At 39.5% G+C, this 24,128-nt stretch overlaps 3 protein-coding genes across 3 annotated transcripts; 2 read left to right on the top strand and 1 right to left on the bottom strand.

Moving 5' to 3' along the window:
- The first annotated feature begins 435 nt into the window (after positions 1–435).
- Positions 436–11,238, top strand: cdip1 (cell death-inducing p53 target 1). The gene is made up of 5 exons (XM_080723589.1): positions 436–554; positions 2,514–2,672; positions 3,616–3,768; positions 5,548–5,824; positions 7,846–11,238. The coding sequence occupies exons 2-5, from the start codon at positions 2,585–2,587 to the stop codon at positions 7,955–7,957; spliced, it is 630 nt and encodes a 209-aa protein (XP_080579715.1). The 5' UTR covers positions 436–554; positions 2,514–2,584; the 3' UTR covers positions 7,958–11,238.
- Positions 11,239–11,319: 81 nt separating this feature from the next.
- On the bottom strand, positions 11,320–15,055 carry polr3k (polymerase (RNA) III (DNA directed) polypeptide K). Its single transcript, XM_080724198.1, has 3 exons — positions 14,897–15,055; positions 12,956–13,043; positions 11,320–11,532 (listed from the first exon to the last, which is right to left on the bottom strand). The coding sequence occupies exons 1-3, from the start codon at positions 15,005–15,007 to the stop codon at positions 11,405–11,407; spliced, it is 327 nt and encodes a 108-aa protein (XP_080580324.1). The 5' UTR covers positions 15,008–15,055; the 3' UTR covers positions 11,320–11,404.
- Positions 15,056–15,566: 511 nt separating this feature from the next.
- Positions 15,567–18,514, top strand: snrnp25 (small nuclear ribonucleoprotein 25; the record flags this gene model as incomplete). Its single annotated transcript, XM_080723309.1, has 5 exons — positions 15,567–15,791; positions 16,194–16,284; positions 16,804–16,909; positions 17,469–17,543; positions 17,654–18,514. The coding sequence occupies 5 exons, from the start codon at positions 15,567–15,569 to the stop codon at positions 17,709–17,711; spliced, it is 555 nt and encodes a 184-aa protein (XP_080579435.1). The 3' UTR covers positions 17,712–18,514.
- Between the last annotated feature and the right edge of the window lie 5,614 nt (positions 18,515–24,128).

The raw sequence follows: 24,128 nt of genomic DNA, 5'->3' as shown, positions 1-24,128 counted from the left end.
AATAAAAGATAGATGAGAGTCTGGATCTGGATGGTTCATTCATGATAGCAGCACACAAGATCAGAAACTACTTTTTGGCCCTACCCATTCAATGCGTTATAAACGGTTATAAACCTACAGTTGTATTCTGAACAAATTCGTTGACATACAGGTGGTCAGTGTAAAGATTTTCTTTCTGGATCCTCCTGGAACTTTCGTGGATGGGGAAAAGAAATCCCCTTTCAGCTAAAAAACAGTCAGACTGAGCTAGAATAAAGATACCAAGGATGCGTAAGTGACGTCACCGTCATGCGGAAGTGTTTCTGACTCGCAAGCAAGGCCGCTTCGTGGAGGCAGGGCCCACTTCAAAAACAGTTTGTGATGTCACTAGTGCAACCTCGGCATTATCTCCTTTGCTGTGTGTAGTAGCGCTCCGTGACTGTCGCTGAGGCGGATGTTGACTCTTGTTATTAGGAAGCTGACTGTACAGTAACAACAGCTAAAACGCGGCTAACGACGTTAACGGTGATAACTTTCACTTCGGCCGACGGCCCGGGTGTCTGCGCGGAAAGCAGGTAATGTAATGCAGTTTGTAGGCGTCTTTAACAACGTTGCATCTTGAATGTATTGTAGCCGAGTTTAGCTTAATGATGTCATCATCATCAAGCCTACAGTACAGACCTTGCTAACGCTAGCTAGCTAACGTTGTAGAATTAAACCACACGGCAAAGTCCCTCTGGTCTGGTCGGTGTTAATGCTATATCCAATTTGTAACTCCGAGAGAGAAAAAAACAGACGTGACCTAGCGGCGGGTCCATTTGGTTTAGGTTGGTACATTCTGTGTTTAAAACAATAATACTACATATGTGTTAATTAATCTGCCAGCTCAAATCCCTGCTGTTTTGTTCTGTTAAAAAAATGACGATCAGCTGATGTCACCAGCTGTCAACTGATCAATGATCATCCATGTACTGTACTGTACTGTACTGTACTGTACTGTACTGTACTGTACTGTACACATGCTAGCGTTTAGCCACCATGGCGTCATTTATTCATCATGAGAAATTGACTGTAGTGGCTTCGGCGTTGAGCTGGATAATGTGTGTAAAAATAGCCAACATATTAGCCATAGGTTAATAACATTAGCATTTGGTTTCAGAAATGCCTCCCAGTGTATGGAGAACGGATCGATATTTGGGAGATCGATACGTTGGAGAGTTGTATAACTCTCAGCATTTAAACGTCACGTTTACACGGGGTGGATTATTGTCAAGAATACTTTGCTGAGACAGTGTGGATTAAGTGTACTTGGCATTGGAAATGTACCTGTATATAGAGGAGGTGGTGGATCAAGTATACCTGGCTATGTATGAGTACTAGTGGCATTTGTAGCAGCTGATCTGAATCTGTAACTGCACTAACCAGTCAATTATCTAAGAGACAGAGACTAGATTAGAATGATTGGATTGTTGTTTCTGGTTCAACTTGTGAGACCTTAAAAGTGAACTACTAGATTTAAAGACTAATCAAATGGTTGATTGAATCTTTATTACCGGTAAGCTGTTTATTACCATTGTATTACTATATATGAATCTCAGAATTTGGCACCAGGACATTACTAGGTTAATCTTGCACTGTTTTGGCACAGTGCCAGATGTACTATTGGCATAGTGCCAGATGTTTACTGGCACGATGCCATGTTTTGCCACTCATCAGATTCATGGACATCTCAGTTACACAATTAAATGTACCTGCTGGCAGCAGACTTGCTCTAACAAAAAGCATGGTGCATTTCATGGTTATGATCTATTACATGAGGCAATAAGCTAATGTTTTCTCCTACTTGTCAAAGATGGGTTCAGGAATCAATTCTCATGTTTTCTGCTACTCTTCTTTTTAAAGTGGAACTGTAACGATGGCTTACTCTATAAATAAAATACTGCCAGCCAAACCTGCTGAAGACTACGAGAAAATTAATTATCTTCTAGAACAATGTTATTCAAAGTCAGTTCTGGGGGCCACAAAGTGTCCATGTGTACATTTTCAGAGTTAAATAAACCCTGTGGACTTTACTATTGGTGTCCCAAAGATGAATAAAAATAACACCCAATGTGAAGTGAGTGGTGGTCGTGCTTGCATAACGTCTTCAGACTAGGATTTGAGTCTAGGATGTACACACGTTTTGCTATGGCAAAACGCTGAGGAAAAAGGCTACAGACATACGACATCACTAGACAAACATGATGCTACGTACACACATTTTACTATGGCAAAACGCTGAGGAAAAAGGCTACAGACACCACGCACAGCCACTCTTAGGAGTGGTTTACCACCGCTCAAAATATTAAATGGGGGTCTGTGTATAATGTATCTATAAAAGTGGGGGCCCTTGAAAAGGTTGCGATTGATTGATCTAGTCTACAGTCTGCACAAAGCAGCAAGTGTTTTCGTGAAGCTGTTGAAGCATCTGTGGCTTGGGGAGAGCATCTTTGTTTTGAGGTAATGAATAACGAGCTGTGATTTTCCTCTCATAGAGACAGAGTGAGTCTGAGGACCCCTGTGAGCTCCCTCCCCAGCCCCTCCCCCGTTAAGAGATCCGGCCAGCATGTCCAGTGACCCCCCTCCTCCTTACCCAGGAGGCCCCAGTGCTCCGCTCATCGAGGAGAAGACTGCAGGTCAAGTGGCTGCCTCTGGTAATGTTACAACCACTACTCTACTGTAATGCCCCCTGGGGTTTATTGTATGTCCTCTGGCAATGTTACAACCACTGCTCTACTGTAATGCTCCCTGAGTTTGTCCCACAACTGGCCACAAGCTTTCATTAGGAATGTTCAAGAGCCTGATATTATTATTTTATTATTGTTAATATATGTGTGTGTGTGTGTGTGTGTGTGTGTGTGTGTGTGTGTGTGTGTGTGTGTGTGCGTGTGCGCGCGTGCGTGCGTGCGTGCGTGTGTATAGAAAATCCCACTGATATTGCAATGTGAAAAATGTCATTATGGATTTGTTCCCAAATATCTCATTACACTACAGTTACAGTATATATTGCTGTAGTGTGACGTGACCCCTGTATTGTACAAAGTGTTGGATTAGGGCTTGTCTATCGAAAGCGATATTTAGAACCTCTAAACCGAACTCTTAACTGACGAGAGGAAAATAAAGTGTATAAATATAATATAATAATGAATCGTAATGACGTAGCAAAAGTTTGAAAAAGAAAACGTGATGTTGATTTGAAGTCATATTGCCCCCACCTAGGGCTGTCACAATTATTACATAATCGTCTAATCGTGATTATTTGACATCATCACAATTATTTTGTCATAATCGGCATAATCGTGAATGTTGAAAAATGTCAGAAATAGTGGAAATAGCCGATCTACAAGCTCACAACGCGTCAAATATGTCATTAATTTCTTTGTGTATTTAGGTTTTGTGTCATATCTGCCATGTGCAACTTCAAAGCCTAAAAGCCAAACAGAAATGTAATTGTCAATGACAAAAACACAATTAAATCGTTAATCGCCAATTATTTGAGTGACAATTAATCGTCATGTAAAATGTCATATCGTGACAGCCCTACCCCCGACCTATGTTGGATGTACTGACCTGTTTTTGATGTGCTTCATGTTTTAGATGTAGCTGCTGTGAGAACGGGTCCCCCACAGGGACTGCCTCTGCCTCCAGATTATGGTCCACCCCCCTATGAGGCGTCGCCAGGCTTCCTGCCCCCACATGTCCCAGGGGACGGACCCATGCCAATGCCCATGCCCATGCCCATGCCACCAGGTGCAGTTGGTTTCCTGCTGCCGTGTATTTTTAACAGACTTGTGAATTCCAAAGCCTGATTTATACTTTGTTGTACTACGGTGTCGCACGCCAAAAATATCCTGCCATTTTCAGCATGTGACGCGACACCGGTATACCACACAAAATATAAATGAAGCATAACTGCATGCACATTTTATCAATTCAGTACAGTTTGGGATTAAAACGTAAACTTTGTCAAATACAGTAGTTGCGACCGTAGGTCGCAGTTACTGTCAAAACCTCCACCAACTGTGAGTCAGTCTGTCTGTCACACCTCACACCTCACACTTTTGCCCTGCTCATATCTTCACAACCGTTGCCCCCATCCATGCCAAATTTTGCACACACACTCCTTACCTGCCAAACTACAACCTCCAAGGACCCCCGGAGCTCCAGGGGGACCCCCAGGTGTAAAAAAATGACCAAATGTGCAAAAATGACCCAAATGACCACCCCAACGGGGCTGCTCACGGGGAATTCCCAGGGACCACCCACTCCTGGTGCTCCAGAACGGATGCAAAAGTGGTAACGCCCCCAGTGGAGGACCCCCTCCACTGCAGCTCACATAAAATGCCGTAACTCGGGCTAGGAGCAACCGGGAGAGCCGGTACCTATTCGTCCGCCAAGGCAACGCGGAGACCCCACCCCTCATTTATCACATGGCCCTCTTCTATGGCCCTCTTGAGGCCGATTCTTGCAAAACACATTTTTGGACACTGCTCCTACAATTTTTGCCCTAAAATCACGCAAATCGGTACACAGTATGTCTACACTCATTTCATCAACTTGGATCTGTCCCATATTGCGCCACCTTCAGGCCGATTTTTAAAACTCATTTTTGGCCACTGCTCCTAAAATTTTTGCCCTAAAATCACGCAAATAGCTACACAGTATGTCTATACTCATCCCATCAACATGAATCTGTCCCATATAGCGCCACCTTCAGGCCGCTTTTTAAAAACACATTTTTGGACACTGCTCCTACAGATTTAGCCCTAAAATCACGAAAATCACTACACAGTATGTCTACACTCATGTCATCAACATGGACCAGGAAGATTTTGGAAAAACACATTTTTGCCCTATTTGTGGAGATAAGCGACCAACGGTCGCTTATCTCCCGATTAGGGAGTCTTACTGGTTATAATCAGAGCAAACAGCTCAATTAAATTATTGGTGGGTGTTCTGAACAATGGCAGCCAAAATGTGAATGTCATAAAAGATTTAAAAGAATTGTAAAAAAGGAGAAAAAGATAAGGGAAAAAAAACACTGTTAACGCAAATCTGTGTCACTTTAGATTTGAACCACTTTAATCATAATTTTATGCTTTAACTATTAAAAAATAGCAGATATACAAGCTCACAGCGCGGCACCGAGTGCCACGTTGTAAGCTTGTAGATCTGCTATTTTTGGAAAATCGCGAACGTTTGTGCAAGTCTTTGAATATTTTTACTGAATCAGTGGTTATCTAACATTTTCATGTCAAGGACCCACCAAATGACATGTATTTGGCCGCGGACCCCCATCTCAAAATATGTTGTTCCAGGGACCACCCAGAAGCAAATATTTGACCCAGAAGCAAATTGTCTTTTTAAAAGATATATTCAACAAAAATATCAAAAATAGCAGATCTACAAGCTCGCAGCACAGCACTCGGTGCCACGCTGTGAGCTTGTAGATTTGCAATTTTTCAATAGCTATGAGTATATGCAAATATAGGGTTTTTTACTAAAAATGGTATTATCACTTGCCTGCAGGTGGCTTCTACCCTCCACCAGGACAGTTTGCCCATCCCGTGCCAGGCCAGTTTGGCCCTGGTCCCAGCCACTTTAGCCATATGGGAGGCCACACGGCTACCACCGTCCTGGCACCCCCGGGAACATCCACTACCGTCACGGTCCTCCAGGGGGAGATGTTCCAGTCCACGCCCGTGCAGACAGTGTGTCCACACTGCCAACAGGCCATCATCACCCGAATCTCCCACGATGTTGGCCTCATGAACACACTCTTCTGCCTCTTTTGTTTCTTTGTGGGGTAAGTGGGCTTAGTTGGTGGGAAAAGTATGCAAGTACTCGTTAGGGCTGTCACAATTATTACATAATGGTCTAATTGTGATTATTTGACATTATCGCAATTATTTTGTCATAATCGTCATAATCGTGAATGTTGAAAAATGACAGAAATAGTGGAAATAGCAGATCTACAAGCTCTGCGACGCGTTGTGAGCTTGTAGATCGGCTATTTTCACTATCAATGTTATTTTTTAAGTAGTACGTTGTCAAATATGTCAGTAATTTATTTGTGTATTTAGGTTATGTGTCATATCTGCAATGTACAACTTCAAAGCCTAAAAGCCAAACAGAAATGTAATTATCAACGACAAAAACACAATTAAATCGTTAATCGCCAATTATTTGAGTGACAATTAATCGTCATGTAAAATGTCATATCGTGACAGCCCTACGAGTACTCGCCTCTTCTGTTGATACTTTGAAGGAAAAGTATCGATACTGCTATATGTAGAAACACTCTTGTTACATGTAAAAGTCCGGTAATCTAATTTTACCCCAGTTCAAGTACAAAATTATTGGCGTCAAAATATAGTTAAACACCAATAGTAAAAGTGCTCATTATGCAGAAGGTTCCATTTCACAAGTTTTCAAATAGCGGAACATAGCAGATCTACAAGCTCATAGTGCATGGTGAGCTTGTATTTTCAAATTGTATGTATCACTAAGTATGGACTTAAAAAAATCATACTGGGTATTTCTCACAATGACCATTCCACATAAATATGTTTTTGACAACTTTTCAAAACATTATCAAACACAATCTTTTATTTGGGAGTGTCTGCCCTGTGAGCCTCTTTTTTTCCACCTTTCCCCCGCACCCGCACCCGCCTCCCTATTCCTCTTTCTCAAAAACAAACAGCACAACAAGCACATTAATGCAGATTTATAGAGCTATAGCTGATAAATTAAGTAGCCTACATTTAACCACCCTGGCCACAATATCCGCTGTGGGCTGCATAACTGATTTGGCAGAAGTGCTGCGGTCGAGGGAAGTTACATCACGCAGTGCAGGTTTGAGAAACAAAGCTAAATAGATTGTATCTCTTAACTCTTAATAGCGCAAACAAAGGGTCGGGAGAAGTAGAACAGTTTTTTTTTTTTTTTACTACTTTCAGAAACGATACAAGAGGCAGTAGTGTGTGTGGTGTTGCCATAGACAATATACAGTATCATGGCCTTGAGTGTATTATTGCTTTTATGACATAAAATAATAGCAACAGTATTATAGGCAACCTTTTTCCCAGCTTGTAGATTGTCGAAAAATAGTGTCACACAAAAACAGACAGAGTGTAATAATAAGGCTTAAGTCAGTGTTGTGTTCTAGATATTTTCTTTAGAGAGATACGATAATCTACCTGCGTGTGGTCGTGTACTGTAGATACTCTACCGTGTTTTCAATGGATGAAATGGTTAGTAGAAGGCTACGTACGCTTTCTTTAAAAAATAATATCATACCACATACAGTATTATAGCGTAACACGGTAGAACACACCACTGGCTTAAGTGGTTCACATGGGCTTAAGTGGATAACCGCTTACTCTACCATCCTTGACCTAAGTGGTTAAAGGGACTTAAAGAAATATTTAATTTCAAACATGTTTGGGTCTACTCAACCCCAGACAGTTTTTATTAACGTTTTTGAAAGAAAAATAAATAAGTAAATGAATAAAGTAATCTGGAAATCTGGAAAAAATTAAAGTCTGTCACACTGTGCCTTGTACGCATGCCCCCAGCCACTGACATAAGAATCTCTAAAACAATAGAAAGAAGTAAATGAAATCATTTTAACACTCATCTTTTATATTCTTTAATTACAATCTAAAATATGAACCCTTGTTGTAAAAAACTAAAGTTGTCCTTTAATGTGGTTAAGTGTGCAACTGATACCTTTAGTGTGTGTGCCTCAGTCGTAAATTAAACAAACATCATTTGCATCATTTTGTTACAATCTTCCTTTGTTTCTGATCTGTTCCTCCACCACAGGTGTGACCTTGGCTGCTGTTTGATTCCCTGTCTGATTGATGATCTGAAGGATGTGACACACACCTGTCCTTACTGTAAGGGCTACATCTACACATACAAGCGTATATGCTAACCACCGACAGCTGTATGCTTATGGAGACATGTATATGCACACATTTAAACTCAAAGCTCCTCCCTGCTAATAGTGACGGCTTTTTTCCGTTTGCGCTCTGTGTTTTTAACCCCCCCCCCCCCCCCTCCCACACACACGCACACACTTAATTGTAGACGCAGTTTAATCATTTTAGTTCACGCTGTATATATACCTTTATATAGCATTATACATTTATGCATTGAAATGTACAAACCTCACACTGGACTTAATGGAACCAACAGCACTAAGACGGCCACCAGGAAGATTGGTTAGTTGTAGTCATGTACTGTCTGGAAGGAGAAAAAACGGTTGCCTGGAAATGCTGTAGGTGGAAAGGTTACAGGATATTATGCATTTAGGGCACCGTCACACTGCACTAATATTCTACCTGTGAGAGTGGATTCTGCCCATGCATTTCAATGGGGATGGAGCGTTGTTTTCTTTTTGCAGAAATCCACAAATGGCAGCAAACCTCTCTGTTCCCAAATGCATTAAATGGTAAATGGTGCGCTTTTATCCAAGGCATTTTACATAGATTGTGTTTTACATTCACCCATTCGCGTTCACACACACAATCATACACCGATGGCAGAGGAAACCATGCAATGCACCAACCAAGCTCACCGGGAGCAACTAGGGGTTCAGAGTCTTGCTCAAGGACTCTTCCCCTGGCAGAAACCTGGCATTGGCAGAACCCGCCCTCATAGATACAGGGTTCCCACGGTCATGAAATTCCTGGAAATATTTTGAAATTAGAAAAATATTTTTTCCAGTACTGGAAAAGTCTTGGAATTTATCAAGGGTCTTGGAAGGTCCTGGAAAAGATAGCTATGCATTGTCTTTGGTTATTGATTTTGTTACCGTAATACCTCTGAAATGACAAATTAAACATGGGCCAAATTGTCAAATATTAAGAGGCAGAAATTGTGAAAATAGCCGATCTACATGCTCACAACACCTCGCAACGTTGTGAGCATGTAGATCTGCTATTTTCACAATAGAACCGTTTTATACAAATTCCTCAACTCGTCAGGGTGCCGGGTCCCCAGTTAAAACATGATTATTTCGGGGGTCACAGCCTGAAAAGGTTGAGAACCACTGGCATACACTACCTGTCTTTGGGCATTGCGCATAGGAGTAAGTGACCTGTTATTGAGCTGAATTATTGTTATATAGTCCCGGAAATTGGGTTAAATATTCTGGAAAAGTTTTGGAAATGAATTGGTAAAAATGTGTGGGAACCCTGTAGATAGAATGAAAGTGCGTGTGACTGTGCCCTTAGGGAGGGGAAGATAGTTTGCAGAAGGCCTCACTAGGGAAAGCTGTGAAAATTGTCACTTTATTTTAGTTGAAATCATCTGTGAATCTAGCTGAGAAGCACACTTAAAGAAGTCAACATTTGCAGGGTCAGTATTTTAGTTTTGTATTTATTTTAATTCTATCCATAATTATGTTAATATGAAGAACCTTGTTACCGATTCTGTCCATTTGTGTTCTAAATAATTTAATATTTTCTTTTATTCTAAATAGTGTCTTCTCCTTTGAATGTCGGTGAATTAAATAACCATGTATCTTCATATTGTGAAGTAAATGAGAACTAATTTGCCTGCTGGAAATTAATGTTTAATTTTATTGTTTAATTTTTGTATCTCTTGGGCTCAAGTCACTAGTTACTAAATGTTCAGTGATTTCAGATATAAAACTGTTACACAATACCCCTTGCTCAACCTTGTGCTTAATTTTGATAATAAAGCAATTTGCGTATTCTTTTGAAATTCACATTTCCCCAAATGCTCAATTCTCATTGCTACAATATAATCATTTCTCTGTAAGACAGATCTCATGATCTCTTTTCTTTTTTTAAATCCAATGATTTGCTCATCTCTCAAAATAAGACCTGGAAGCATCTACTCTGCTGCAGAAACACTGCATATGAAACTAAAGGGCTGATATGCTTTAATAGCAAGCATCTGCAAGCTCAATGTGAGCTTGTAGATTGCTAGTTTTGGTGTGCGCATTAACCAAGTATAAATGACCCTTGAAATGTAAAAAGCATTTGTGGTATTTGGATGTTGATTACATCTGCTCGGAAGTGAGCCCCAGTTGGTTCGTATGCATTTGTTCAGAATGAACAGGAATGAAGTGTGTTCCTGGTAGACTGACTGTATTGGAGGGTATCATAGTGAGAGAGTGATGAGAACACCCCGCATGACATCACCGTAATCTTGCCCCCTCTTCTCTCTGGCCATATGTCCAGTCTGCTGAGATTCCTGTGTCAAGCTGTACTGTCCAATGCACCATTTTAAAATAGCTTATCCTTCCCTACATGGTAATGTTGGCTGATGATTGTTTAGCGCCTGAGTGAATAGGTAGTTTAGAAAAAAAGGAAATGTATGTTCGCAAACAATTTACTTGTACCAGTGGCAACAACATAATGCACTATAGGCCTGCCCTGTTTCCCTACTAATGACGTCATCCCTTCAAGACTACTTCAGTGCTCTGATGCATGTTAAGTGAACACCGAAAGCAAATACAGGTACATGGCTATGTCTTTACTGCAAGTACTGTAAATGCTATACAATTCAAGCAAAACTGGTTTAGAGTAAATCACCATTTCGTCGTTGTCGGGTAGAAGCCGTGGATGTCCAAAACCGTTCGTTTTTATCAACTAAACTTGTGAAAACAGTCGATCTACAAGCACACAACGCCTCGCACCGCGAGGCGTTGTGTGCTTTACCGTAGATCTGTTTTCACTACTTTTGTGCAACGGCCTTGTCTGATGAAGCAGGGCTTTAATTGGCGAAAACATGTACAAATTTGAAACTTGGAGATACGAGGTTTCTGCCCGACAGTGACGATTTGTTACATATGGAGAGAACGTTTTGATTCCATCTAAAAGATATGAACTAACACTGGTCAACCACAGCATGCACACCAATCATCCCCCATCAGTGCTGAAATGCAGAGTGTCTGCATGAACATTTAAACTAATGAATTTCTCACCGGCTGGTTCCGATTGTGCTCCAGGAACCTTTTTTCACAAAATGTGATGTGACTTGAGGCTTGTGTGAGAAAAAAACTGTACAATCTTTGAGTTGAAGGATTGCATTGTACTTTTAATACGAAGCATTGTATGCTATTGTGGATAGCTATGATCTGCATTGCTCTTTAAATGTCTGTGATGTGTAACTATGTAAATCAAGATGTTTGACTGTTGCATACAGGCACTATTTTATCAATAAAAATCATAACATGATTAAGATTTTCCATTGAAATGTATCTTTAATGTTATTTTACATACTCAATACAGAAGTGCAAAGGCCATTTAAATAATAAAAAGTATCAACGGAAAAATCAAAAGTGAAGGAGTAATTTGGGCACATTTGCATTAAAGCATGTCCCAAAGGAAAGTAACATGTGTAGGTATCAATCTCTCCATCGGTGGCCACACTGGGCATTGCAGCATTTATAGAATGTTGTCATAGGTTCATCAGCCGATCTGGTCTGAATCTGCATGAAGTACGCCCGACCATGTTCACACTTTGGACATTTTTCTGTAAACACAAAGAAATGTGTTACTCTGGCACTCAAATGATTAATGTTTACCAGGAAACAAAGTCTTGGCTAATGGTGTATAATAATAGATGGAGGCAGTCCTAAACGGGATTCAAGTTTTGTTGCTCATATAAATAATACAACATATGGAAGACAAACAATGGTGTGGAAGCTATCACCATTTTCAACTTTCAGCTGTGGAGATGAAGCTACAACAATCCATTTTGACAGTAGGCATAACCATAATAAGCTTTATAAATAAAAATAAACTAGCCCTTACCCGTTCAAAGATATGAGCTCTGAAATGATGTGCAGTGTGTGGGTTATGGGATGTGCACTGTGCACACAGTATATGAGGGATGGAAAGTAACTTTAACTGGTGCTTGCATGATAATATGTAGGAGCATCAATGTAAGAAATACCCGTTTCGTTTAATGGCTACAGAGATACTGTGTAGTGTGTACCGATCTGCATGATTTTTGGACAAAATCTGTAACGGGGCCAGACAACCCCCCCGCCCGCCCCCCCCCCACACACACACACACACACACACACACACACACACACACACACACACACACACACACACACACACACACACACACACACACACACACACACACACACACACACACACACACACACACACACACACACACACACACACACACACACACACAGCTGGTTAAACATGTTGCCTCATGCTAGATGCAGAATAGATATGCCTGAAGCTAGATGCAGAATAGATAGTAGATACACCATAAAAATGCTAATATACAGCATATGATTTGTGAAAGTGACAAACGGGCTTCACAGTTATGTTAGGTGTGTTCATATGCTAATGGTGATGCGATTTCAGATCAATTGCTCCAGCCACTGAGGAGAAACACTGTGACAGACACTCAGACAGACAGACACTCACTCAGACATTCCGAAAATTATGTTTGATAGGGCTGTCACGATTATGGCATTTCACATGACGATTAATTGTCACCCAAATAATTGCGATTAACGATTTAATTGTGTTTTTGTCGTTGACAATTAATTTCTGTTTGGCTTTTAGGCTTTGAAGTTGCACATGGTAGATATGACACATAACCTAAATATACAAAGAAATTACTGACATATTTGACAACTTCACACTTAAAAAAGAACATTGATAGTGGAAATAGCCGATCTACAAGCTCACAACGCGCCGCATCGCGACGCGTTGTGAGCTTGTAGATCTGCTATTTCCACTATTTTTTACTTAAGAAAACATGGAAACGATTATGACGATTATGAAAAATAATCACGATTATGTCAAATAATTGCGATTAAACGATTATGTAATAATTGTGACAGCCCTATTTATAAAGCACTTTTCGAAACAAGATTACAAAGTGCTTTACAGTGGCAATACCATGCACCACATAGACCTACCTGCAGTAGAATCTACATTTTCCCAGGCTGCAGCTCCACCCAGAACATCATCGACCTCTTTGAGCTTGGGATATTTCCTGTTGTTTACCTGTGAGGAAAAACACACGTGTCAAGCATCCATGTCAAGCTATCAAGAGACAATCAAGAGTTTTACTTCCAATTTCCCATCTCATCTTTCTTGTAATGCTGTGGGAATATGGAATATTACTGCATTTATCTTTCTTGTAAATATTAATTTAATTCACATTTATCTTTTATTATTGCAGCTCACAACCAACCTCAGTCAAAGCTTGAGGCCAGTTTTAAACACGGCAAAGCTTCCTGAGTTTCTAATATTTGTTTGTGGGAACTGAATTCCGTTTCCTTTTAACCGAGAAAGCAGATTGACCATAGGCTGTATTTTTATCACCCCGAGTAAATGCTCTCTAGTAGTCTAGTCCTAATGGCAGGATAGGCCAGGTATCATAAGAGGAGGGGATTCGATATGATTTCAAGCCTCAGTCATGCATCAGAGTATAATAAGATCAAAATGTATATAATTACAGTTAGTAATTTACTATAGTGTATTAGTATCATTTGATAGGATATAATATGCAAAGGGATTATCATCACTGTAACATCTTTACAAAATATAATATTTTTAGCATTTGTGAGTACACAGGACAGGAGTTAGTGTCTCCTGCCTGGGAACAAGGTGTTATGCGGTCTTCATTGTTGTTCAGGCAAACAAAGGACCGCTTAGCTGAGAGAGATGAAGCAGATAAGTCGCCCTCTTTCAAAGTCGCCCCAAACTCGTTTCCCAACGGGTCTGTGGCCTTAAGCTAGATGCAGAATACGGTAGACTAAAATCAAATATTTGCTTCTGGGGGTCCCTGGAACAAAATATTTTGTGATGGGGGTCCGTAGCCAAATACATATCATTCTGGGGGTCCTTCACATAAAGTTTGAGAAACACTGATGGCAACATAAGTTTTTTTTTTTCAGAAAATTCTTATTTGTAGAATGTGCCTATCAGTGGTTAAGGACCCCCAAAATGTGTTTTTGGCCGTGGACCCCCATCTCAAAATATTTTGTTCCACGGATGGACCCCTATTGCAAACTCTTTTGTCCCAGGGACCCCCAGAAGCACAGATATGATTTTAGTCTAATCTGCATCTAGCTTAAGGCCACAGACCCGTTGGGAAACGAGTTTGGGGCGACTTTGAAAGAGGGCGAGTTTTCTGGTATTCAAGCAGGGACCCCCAGTAACAATTGTATAGAATTTATTATTGATTTCATAAGGAGTTCCTATCACACAAAGATTTGGCGCCCCCCTGTAGTAACTCTGAGGGGGTCCTGGACCCCCGTTGAAGACCCGTTCTGTAAGGTGTTCAATGTACAGATTAATATTCTGGATAGTATATTATTATTAGACTGATGCCAGGTTCTTAGTTTACCTGTGACCCTAGTTAATGAGGCACTACAAGCCCATACTTACCTCCCCCTTTCCACTGTAAACATATTTTATTTATTTATTATAATTTTTCTTTTGCTGTTTATTGATGTTATCCTATATAGTAGTGTGTTCTATCCATCTGTCATTCAATGTTATATGAGATACATAAAGGTTTCCTGTGTAAATAAGACGAAAAGCCTACTAGGATCTCTTTTAGTTGACCTTGTACAGTATGTACAGTACCAGTACAGACATGAAACTGTACCTTTTCCTATGCAAACTTCTAATAAAGTCTTCAATCAATCAATACACTGTCTCTGCACTGTGTTTACCTTGCTCAATGTAAGTCTTGAAATAGAGATGGGGAAATATCATGATAATCATGTACAACTACCTTTGCAAAATTGCAACAGACGGAGACAACTGATGCCTGATGCTTCTTTACAACTCTTCAGATTGAGCTCAACAGTCAACGGTTGATATGTGGAAAAGGATGTACTATTTACCTTTCTTGTAATGTTGTGGACATACGGACATGTGTTGCAGGCGAATCTGAGGCACTTCTGTCCTTCCTCGACAATCAAAACATTACCGCATGTTGGGCAGAAAAGAAGCATTTTAGCTTTAACATCTGTTGCACTGACTCAACAACAGAAACCGTATAAAATCTGGATATCATTCACTGGCGAAGATGTTTGTGATCTGAAGTGAAGAACGTGGAAGAAATCAGGCAGGTCCAGCTTCTTTTCAGGCTCGGGTGGAAACAAACAAATGTTGACATCAAAAATAATTAATTCGACGTCCAGAGCCCAAATAAATGCCAATGAATATGGACTGAAATTGTGAGTAAAATAATAATAGTTTATTCATCCAAGATTAAAAAGAAAAAGTGTTACATTTGGGGAAATGTAATGTTCCACTTCTAGGAACTAGTGTGTTGAGCTGTAGTTTCCCTCCGGTACGTATTTGTTACGGTACTGTGTACAAATGGCTCTGCGCTCTACACGTCTAAAATAATATTTCATTACTAGTATTTAATCATGTAAATCACTCATTGCATTCCCCGTCCACGTTGTTATTACTGTTCGGTGACGTTCAATCTATTGGGCTTGGCTAACATCTCAATCTGCGCGATTATCTTGTTATTATAAAGAACTCTTTGTTGGCACTCTCAGTATGGAGCAGTGTGAGTCTCCTCTCCCCCCTGTGAAGATGGAGGAGAGCTGTGATGATCAGAAGAGACTGACTGAAGATGGTGATGAAGAGAATGCACCACATTCAGAGGAGGAGGAGGAGGAGGAAGATGAAGAAGCTCTCCCTCATTCAGAAATCTTGGACATTTTCGAAGAGGGCCTCGCTCGCCTTGTGCAGGACCCTTTACTGTGCGACCTCCCCATTCAGGTGTTTCCTTTTTTTTGATTAGTGGGAAAAGTATTCAAATGTTGTACTCAAGTAAAAGCAATGTAGAAATACTCTGTTACAAGTAGAAGTCCCATATTAAAAACAAGTACTAAAGTATCAGCATCAAAATATACTGTCTTTAAGTTCAAAATGTATTTAGGAAAAAAAAAAAACATTTTGGAAATAGACGATGTGATGTGACACATTGTGAGCTTGTAGATCTGCTATTTTCAAATGTGCTTTGTTACTTTACACCACTGGTTTTGATATGAGGACATTATTGGAGGAAAATGTCCCTTAATTGACATTATGTTGAAGTTGATATATGGTCAAGATGGATGGCCACACTCTTTTCTTTCCCAATGTGATCCATTCATAACAATATGCAATCTTCTTCTTAAGGTGACTCTGGAGGAGGTAAATTCTCAAATAGCCTTGGAGTACGGTCAGGCCATGACTGTAAAGGTTTTAAAGGCAGACGGCGAAGTTATGCGTAAGATTTTATTTCATTTTATATATGAACTAGGGATGGGACGATATGAACATTTCATATCACGATCATTGTGACCAATATTGTGATCGCGATAATCAAAATATCCCCAACATCCATTATCCTGGGGCGGAACATTTGCCAAAAAATAGCAGATCTACAACAATCTACATGTTGCGACACGTTGTGAGCTTGTAGATCTGCTAATTTTTGGCACAGAGATTTGGTAGAGAGTGAAAAAAGACTATCAAGTATGTATATTATAAGTACGTTTTACCAATAGAGGGTTTGAATGGCACCGAATATGCTCGGCAAGTAAAAGGTGAATTGATCCCAGTGCACGACGGGGGACAATTTCACGATGAACGAAATCTCCAAGATACGATTATCGTGAGTGTTTTTTTTATCACGATAAACGATAATACCGCCTATTGTCCCATCCCTAATATGAACATGCCAATTCTGAACGATACATATCACACATATAAAGCAACTTCATTAAATATGTCTTTCTTTCTTAAGCCATAGTGGTGGTTCAGAATGCTACTGTACTGGATCTGAAGAAGGCTATCAGCAGATTCATGGAGCTGAAACAGCAACGTGAAGGCGGAGTGAAACATGTCAGCTGGTAAAATCTCTGTCTCTGTCTTTGTTGTATCTCTCTTCTCTCTTCTGTCTGTTTGTCTGACTGTCGAGGAGTTGACACTAAGGTCTCAGAGGCACTTGCCCGTCAGGCAAGTACAGGTCATTTTCTACTTGCCCGAAGGTCATGCCCACTTGCCTGAAAAGTAAATTATCCATTATAAAATGATAGATAGGATTTTAATTACTGCTCCATTTAACACTTATTTCTTTACTTTCTGGGTCTGTGCGATAAAAAATGTCATACCTCAAATACCTCCAAATCCAAATACCTACAGAGCTATGATTGAATATGTCTATGGTTTCACACTTTTTACATTCCATAGACCAGAAGACAGAGCACGCTATCTCTGGTGTTGTGTTTATAGATGGTTGTGTTCCCTCTCAAATGAGCACTTACCCGGTCAGGCAACCTGAAAGCCTACTTCACCTGCAAGTGGGCAAGCCTTAGTGTCAATGCCTGCTGTCTGTCTGTCTGTCTGTCTCTCATAAGCATTCTAATATTTACATTACCATTTATCGCTGCCATGACCTTTATGTTATAGGAGATATGTATGGAGGACCTTTCATTTAGTATTCCAAGGAGAAAAGCTTGATGATGACAAAATGAGACTTAAAGAGTAAGTCTATAAAACATGTTACCCGTTTTGCTACATTCCTGCTCTTGTTAAAACTGACAGAATTTTCATATGATTTGTGCTTCATTCATTCATTTCATTTGTATCTGCAGTTATGGTATCAGGAATCGAGATGAAGTGGCATTCATGAAGAGACTGAGGAAAAAGTGAAATGGACCACAGAACACATCTCTTGCACCAGGAAAACGGCAGCAGCCTTTTTGCTACTGAGAGACTGGCCCTCTATTGAAAATACACCCGTTGAATATGGTTCAATATGGTGTCCACCCATACTCGGCCTGGGAGACCTCCAGGATGTTGGCTTCACTGGCCCTGAGGGAATGGGAGGGGACATAATGTTAGAGAGTACATTGGTCGCTATCTTTTTTACATCTGATATGACTTCATTTGAATATGTTATGTTGCGGATGCATGAAATGTGTGGTTGTTTCCTGGTGTGAATTCATATCTGCACACTGCACAGAGACACATTGGGAGTGCAACACTGGGTAAATAAACATTGTATTGTTGTAGTAATTTAAAACTCAAAAGTATTAAAGGCATTTAGTCACTAGTTTATCGTTGTCATGTGTTCGGCTGCCTTTGATATTTAAACATTTTTAGAACAGTTTAAGAACAAGCAAAATGTGTGTGTATTATGTTTACATATTGTTGCTGTCTGGCAGAAACCTCATATTTCCATATTTTTTCTTGTAAATTAATGCCCTACTGGCCTACTTCATCATACAAGAGTGTCACACAAAAGTAGTGAAAATAGCATATCTACTATTGATCTCGTAGATTGTCTTTTTTCGTTTTTAAAATAATAAAAAAAGGAAATCATTTGGACTTACAACTAGGTTTCCACCCGACAGCGACGATATGGAAATGATGGTTGTTGCTGCGCTCCACTTGGTAGTATTGTAGGTGACCTGTGTAACCAATTCTGAGTTTTATCATCACAATTTAAAACGGATACACACACAAACTAGCAAAGTCTGTCTCGACAATCTTTCAGGCTGTATGGCTTCTAAAGTCCGATGGATTCTAAAGGTGTTTGTATTATGTAATAAACATTCACAGACAGTATCCATGTGTAATTCATGTTGGATTAATGCATATGCTGTAATATGCTATAATTCCTGGGGTTGAAAACATTTAAAAATATAGGCAAAACAACTGTATGTTTTCAAACCATCACCAGCAACCACTATGACAAGTTCTGCAGAGGCGAAGAAGCTGGAGAGGATATCTATAGACCTGAAACATGTTTCTTTGAAGAGGGAACAACTTCAGGACCGCAGACACATGTTAACCATGCTTCTTAAATTTAAGCCTACCATGAATGGAAACTCAGGTAAACAAAGGCCTCCATCCAGGATTACATATTATTTACATTAAGTGACATTATGGATAATGTAAAATGATCTGTTTGTATTAATCATTTACAGTTGGTGTAAGTGCTAGGTAAGTTGTATGTTCTCATTGTAATCATTATTACTATAGCATGTTTGTTCAGTAACAGGTCTGTCTGTGACCTTGACTCTCTAGCCCTTTGGTAAACAGAAAATACATTTTCAGGTCGGTACAACATCAATTTCATCCAATCAAGAGAGATGACTCATACAAGATACACGATAAACAAGTGAAATTGTTAGTCATGAAACGAAAACTTTTTCTGTTTATCAAAAGCAGAAGACTCCTGTTACTGAACAAACACTCTCTAGCAATGATTACTATCAGAATATTGTGCTTTTACATTTTAAGATAACAAAAATGCATGCAAAATGCAATGAACAATTATTTACTAAATATGATTTATTGTTCATATTAAACAATTCATACACAACAGGAAATACAAATCTATGTTTTGATGTGACAAAATTGTAATAACTATTCTTGGATTGGATTGCTGTGTTGTGTTTTACCCCAAACAACAAATCCTAAGTGCTACTTTCACTCTGAGACGATGAATGGACCTGTAAAAGAATATTTACACGCTGTATGCTGTTTTGTTTCTGTGCTAGATGGCGGCTCCCCATGGCAGTCAGAAATTGATGCTATCGATGCTGAGCTTGAAGGGTTGTCTCAAAGGAAGCTGGAGCTCTGCAGACACCAGGAGGAGATTGAGTTCAGCAAAGTTACAGTAAAGGAGCAACAATTCAAGGGTCAGAATCCTGTATTCATATTGTGCAAAATCAATAGCATCTATAACATACATGGACAACTGGCGGCCCGGGGGCCACATGCGGCCCCCACCTTCACTTAATGGGCCTGCAGGTTAATACCGGAATACTGATATATTATTGATTTCAGCTGTTACAATTCAAAACATGACCTGCTTTAATTCCGTCAGTCAATATTAGTCGCTTAATGACTAGTATAGTAGTATTAAAATGTATTTTTTTATGTCCAATGTATTATTTGTATTTAGGTTCATAAAGTTAACTATATAACTAAATGCATTTGAAATTAGATAAAAATTGGACATTTCAGGATTCAACAAAATTAATTTAAAAACAACAACAAAATATTCAGGATTTCAATTCAAAAGAAGCAAAAATAGCCGGTCTACAAGCTCAAAATGCATCGCAGCGCGATGCGTTTTGAGCTTGTAGATCTGCTATTTTTGCTTATTTTGTATGAGATACTAGAATGACAACGTAGGACGTAGCAATATGCAATGTGGCCCTCTGGAGTGAAGGTGGAAATATAGTGGCCCTCACCATCATCAAAGTTGCCCACCCCTGCTCTATAACATGTCACCACTCATTCTGTAAATGTTTGTTTTTATTTTCACACATTGTCATTCATTTTCAAAAGTTTGTCTTCTTAGCAGTTATGGAGTATCACATTATTGTTATTATTATTATTAGTGTGGTTGCCCAAAAGGGCAACACGCTGTAGTCCTGGGAAACTTTATTTATTCTAGATATTCTTGTCTCATAATCACATGACAATTTGGCTATCCAGACAATAATAGACAAGCAACCACACTTGCAATTTCCAATTGCATCTTTCTAGTTGTTATTATTATTATTATTTAATTTTTTACTTATCCACATTTTGATTGTGACGGATTAGACCTACACCTATGTAACCAAATGGGGAAAATACAACAACAGTATCCTAAAACCGGTTGTTTTTCTTTTCTTCTCATCTAGAGGATATTGTCATCTCCACTCAGAGTGTTGTGCCTGGTGTTCATGAATCCTACATGTTTATTGAGTCTCCGCCCTCTATAACCGGTGAGTTGCTGGCATATAACTATGTATGTTGTATCAACGCAGACTGTATATTCATCCCTTGATTGCAGCAATTCCTCTTTGAATTAGAATAACCCCGGTGTCTCATTCATTTACCACTAGTTACTATATTTATTTCCACTGGATAAGTGTATAATTAATGTGTGAAATGTATTTAAAAAATATAGTGGTGTTAAATTAATGTATTTAAGTGGATTAGCTGGTGGACATTTCAAAACTTGGGAAATGGGACATTCTGCCTAACGAGTACTTTCTACTTTTACTACTTTGTGAGTAGTAAAAATGTGCGTACTTCTTCCACTACTGATGGTCTTTAATGTCTTTGTACAGGGTTCCCACGGTCATGAAATTCCTGGAAATATTTTGAAATTAAATTTTTTCATTCCAGTACTGGAAAAGTTTTGGAATTTATCAAGGGTCCTGGAAGGTCCTGGAAAAAATATCTATGAGTTGTCTTTGGTTATTCATTTTGTTAATACCTCTGAAATGACAAATTAAACATGTGCCAAATTGTCAAATATATAGAGGCAGAAATTGTGAAAATAGCCAATCTACATGCTCGTTCCGAGGCGTTGTGAGCATGTAGATCTGCTATTTTCACAATAGAACCGTGTTATACAAAATACCTCAACTCTTAGTGCTCGTCAGGGTGCCGGGTCCCCAGTTAAAACATGATTAACATGATTATATGGGCATTGCGCATAGGAGTAAGCGACCTGTTATTGAGCTGAATTATTGTTATATAGTCCTGGAAATTGGGTTAAATATTCTGGAAAAGTTTTGGAAAGGTTTTGGAAATTAATTGGTAAAAATGTGTGGGAACCCTGTTTGTAGCTCCTACAGTAATCCTGGACATAGAACAACTCCCACCGTATCCCTCCAAGACTCAGTGTCCAGAGTGCCGACAGTTCATCACCACAGAGATTGTCTCGTCTGTGGGCAGTGTGACCTGGCTAGCTTGTGTCATCACAGTTATGATCGGGTATGCAACCAAATCTTGTGTCACTGCATGGCCAACTTAATTTGCATAAATGTGTAACTTGTTGGACTGGTCTGTATTTGTACAGTATAAACAGTAGGGCTGTGTGTCACGATCGTGAAAGTTGACCTTTATTATGTTTGTTGGCAGTGAACACATCTGTTTGCCTTTTAGGATTTGTAAAACAAAAAAATTGCTGACAATGACCGGTATCAATAATCAAAATGAATGGCCAGAATAAGCCTTGTTCAATCATTTTATACTTTCAAAATATTAAGAAAAATGTACGGAAATAGCCGTCCTACAACCCTGTGCTTGTAGATCTATTTCCACATATTTTTGAAATGTTTGAAAATATATTAAACATTTTCAACAGATTCATTTACACAGCTGAATGGAAATGGATTCTAACGATTACGTGGAATAATTGAAAATGTCTCAAATAACTGCGATCATGTGAATATGTTAGAATTGTGACAGGTCCAGTAGAAAGTTGTGAATGTCCTACTTACTTTCAGTTCCATTTTCTGATAACATGTCATTCTTTTTGCAGCGGTGTAGCTGGTTGCTGCCTCATTCCCTTCTGCACCGATCACCTGAAAGACCTTTCACACAAATGTCCTAAGTGCCGAAGCACAATCCTCACCATTAAAAAGCTGTGAGAGAGAAGTGCATAACAGGAGCTTCAGCAGACATTAAGGCTCATGTGGAGACGTTGCCAATCATTGACTAGAGGAGAAGTAGCAGTATACAGTAGAGTCCACTGTACATGATACTGTAAAGGTTAAGGTTCATCTTTACATTCTTAAGCCTATTTTATACTTCATCCATACGACCATGTCGCTTACAAAAGAAATAACAGATTTTAAAGTGAAATATCATCTGAAAATCTCTCATTTCTTATTTGAAAATCTATTATTTTCAGCAAATAACTGTACAACAATGTATAAATTAGCTACTCACATTATGTAGGATGCACTTAAGGCCTGCCGATAAGACATTCTAATTTGTAATGTTATCACTATAGTTTGCACTCAGGGAAACATTCAAATACCATGTTTATTTGCCCAATTTTTCTTATAAGTCCATTCCATTTTTGTGTATAGGGGTTGAATTTTGGATTAAATTCATCATTTTTATCAACATTATTGAAAATGGGTTAGGGTTAGGTATCAGTTCACCTACATAACTATACGGAAACAGTGAAACTTTGATGATGCATTGTGCAGTACGTGTCCTGTACAGATAAACAAGGGGAATTACAATAAGATGTTGTGTTTCCAAACACGCGTAGCTCGTCCCTTCCCTTCCCCTGCACACTTCCGCATCCCTTGTCTATCAAAAACATTCATGGCAAACACAGTGAACAGACTAAAGACAATCAAAACGAGACAAATCAAACTTCTTGCCTTCAAGCATAGTTTCAGTTGTGATTTTGGGATCAAGTCGAGTTATTCTATCTACAACTACGACTAGTACTTTTGTATAAGTCAGTGTATACTATGATGTATACACACATTATATTGATTATACTACTTTTGTACAGATACATATCATTTTAATGGCCATCCCATTCAGTGCAAGTAATTTTGCCCTAAAGAAATTCTTCATAATACCTTAGTGAAGCATGGGGTATGGGAGGGGGTGAGTAGATTTTAACCACATGAACTGAAGTGACCAATATATCGATGCTCCTGTGCCTGTTCGACAGTGTGTGGGTGTATTCTTTTTATAACCACATGAACCCTAGCACTAGCAGCCTTAACTGGAACAGTTAATTGTAGATTGGCTATTTTCAATGGTGTACAGGGAAAAAAGGAGGTGGCCAAGTATATAGCCCTGGGGGACCCCGGTCAGTAGGGCTAGATTAGAAAAGTGCTCAGTGGCCTTGTAGTTAGAGTGTCCGCCCTGAGACTTGGAGGTCTGGGTTCGATCTCCGGCTGGGTCATACCATACCAAATAATCTAAAAATGGGACCCAGTGCCTCCCTGCTTGTCCAGGTGGTGTGCATGTACATCAAGCTGCCTCACGCTACAGAAACAAGAGATGGGCTCCTGCCCTATGGTCCTCATGGCTCGGCAAGGGGAAAAGTAGAGAAAACAACAGCATGGTGCGCCACTTCATACAGCCCATAGTATTTTCAGAACTTGTGACAATGGAAAACATTGCACGATGCAGCTTCACATAGAGTGGTTCATCCCAGAATGATCTTTTCGATCCTTGTGGCTATAGCAGGAACAAACTTTACATTCAATAAATACAACACCAACTGCAAAAGTCTCATGTGTTGCATCTCCTTTTTAAATGACAGACACTGCATCTCATCAGAATACACTTGGGAAA

The sequence above is a fragment of the Nannobrachium achirus genome (assembly GCF_963921795.1).
Source record: "Nannobrachium achirus genome assembly, chromosome: 4".
In the NCBI taxonomy this organism is placed as follows: domain Eukaryota; kingdom Metazoa; phylum Chordata; class Actinopteri; order Myctophiformes; family Myctophidae; genus Nannobrachium; species Nannobrachium achirus.
The sequence above is the reverse complement of the archived record's forward strand: the minus strand, read 5'-3'. Positions and strand labels throughout refer to the sequence as shown.

Excerpts from the sequence above, each read along its gene's own strand:
- cdip1 (XM_080723589.1), top strand. The coding sequence starts at position 2,585 with ATGTCCAGTGACCCCCCTCCTCCTTACCCAGGAGGCCCCAGTGCTCCG. Across the intron at positions 3,769-5,547 it reads GCCCATGCCCATGCCACCAG|GTGGCTTCTACCCTCCACCA; the intron begins GTGCAGTTGGTT and ends ACTTGCCTGCAG. Across the intron at positions 5,825-7,845 it reads CTCTTTTGTTTCTTTGTGGG|GTGTGACCTTGGCTGCTGTT; the intron begins GTAAGTGGGCTT and ends CCTCCACCACAG.
- polr3k (XM_080724198.1), bottom strand. The coding sequence starts at position 15,007 with ATGCTTCTTTTCTGCCCAACATGCGGTAATGTTTTGATTGTCGAGGAA. Across the intron at positions 13,044-14,896 it reads TCCACAACATTACAAGAAAG|GTAAACAACAGGAAATATCC; the intron begins GTAAATAGTACA and ends TTTTCCTCACAG. Across the intron at positions 11,533-12,955 it reads AAATGTAGATTCTACTGCAG|AAAAATGTCCAAAGTGTGAA; the intron begins GTAGGTCTATGT and ends TTGTGTTTACAG.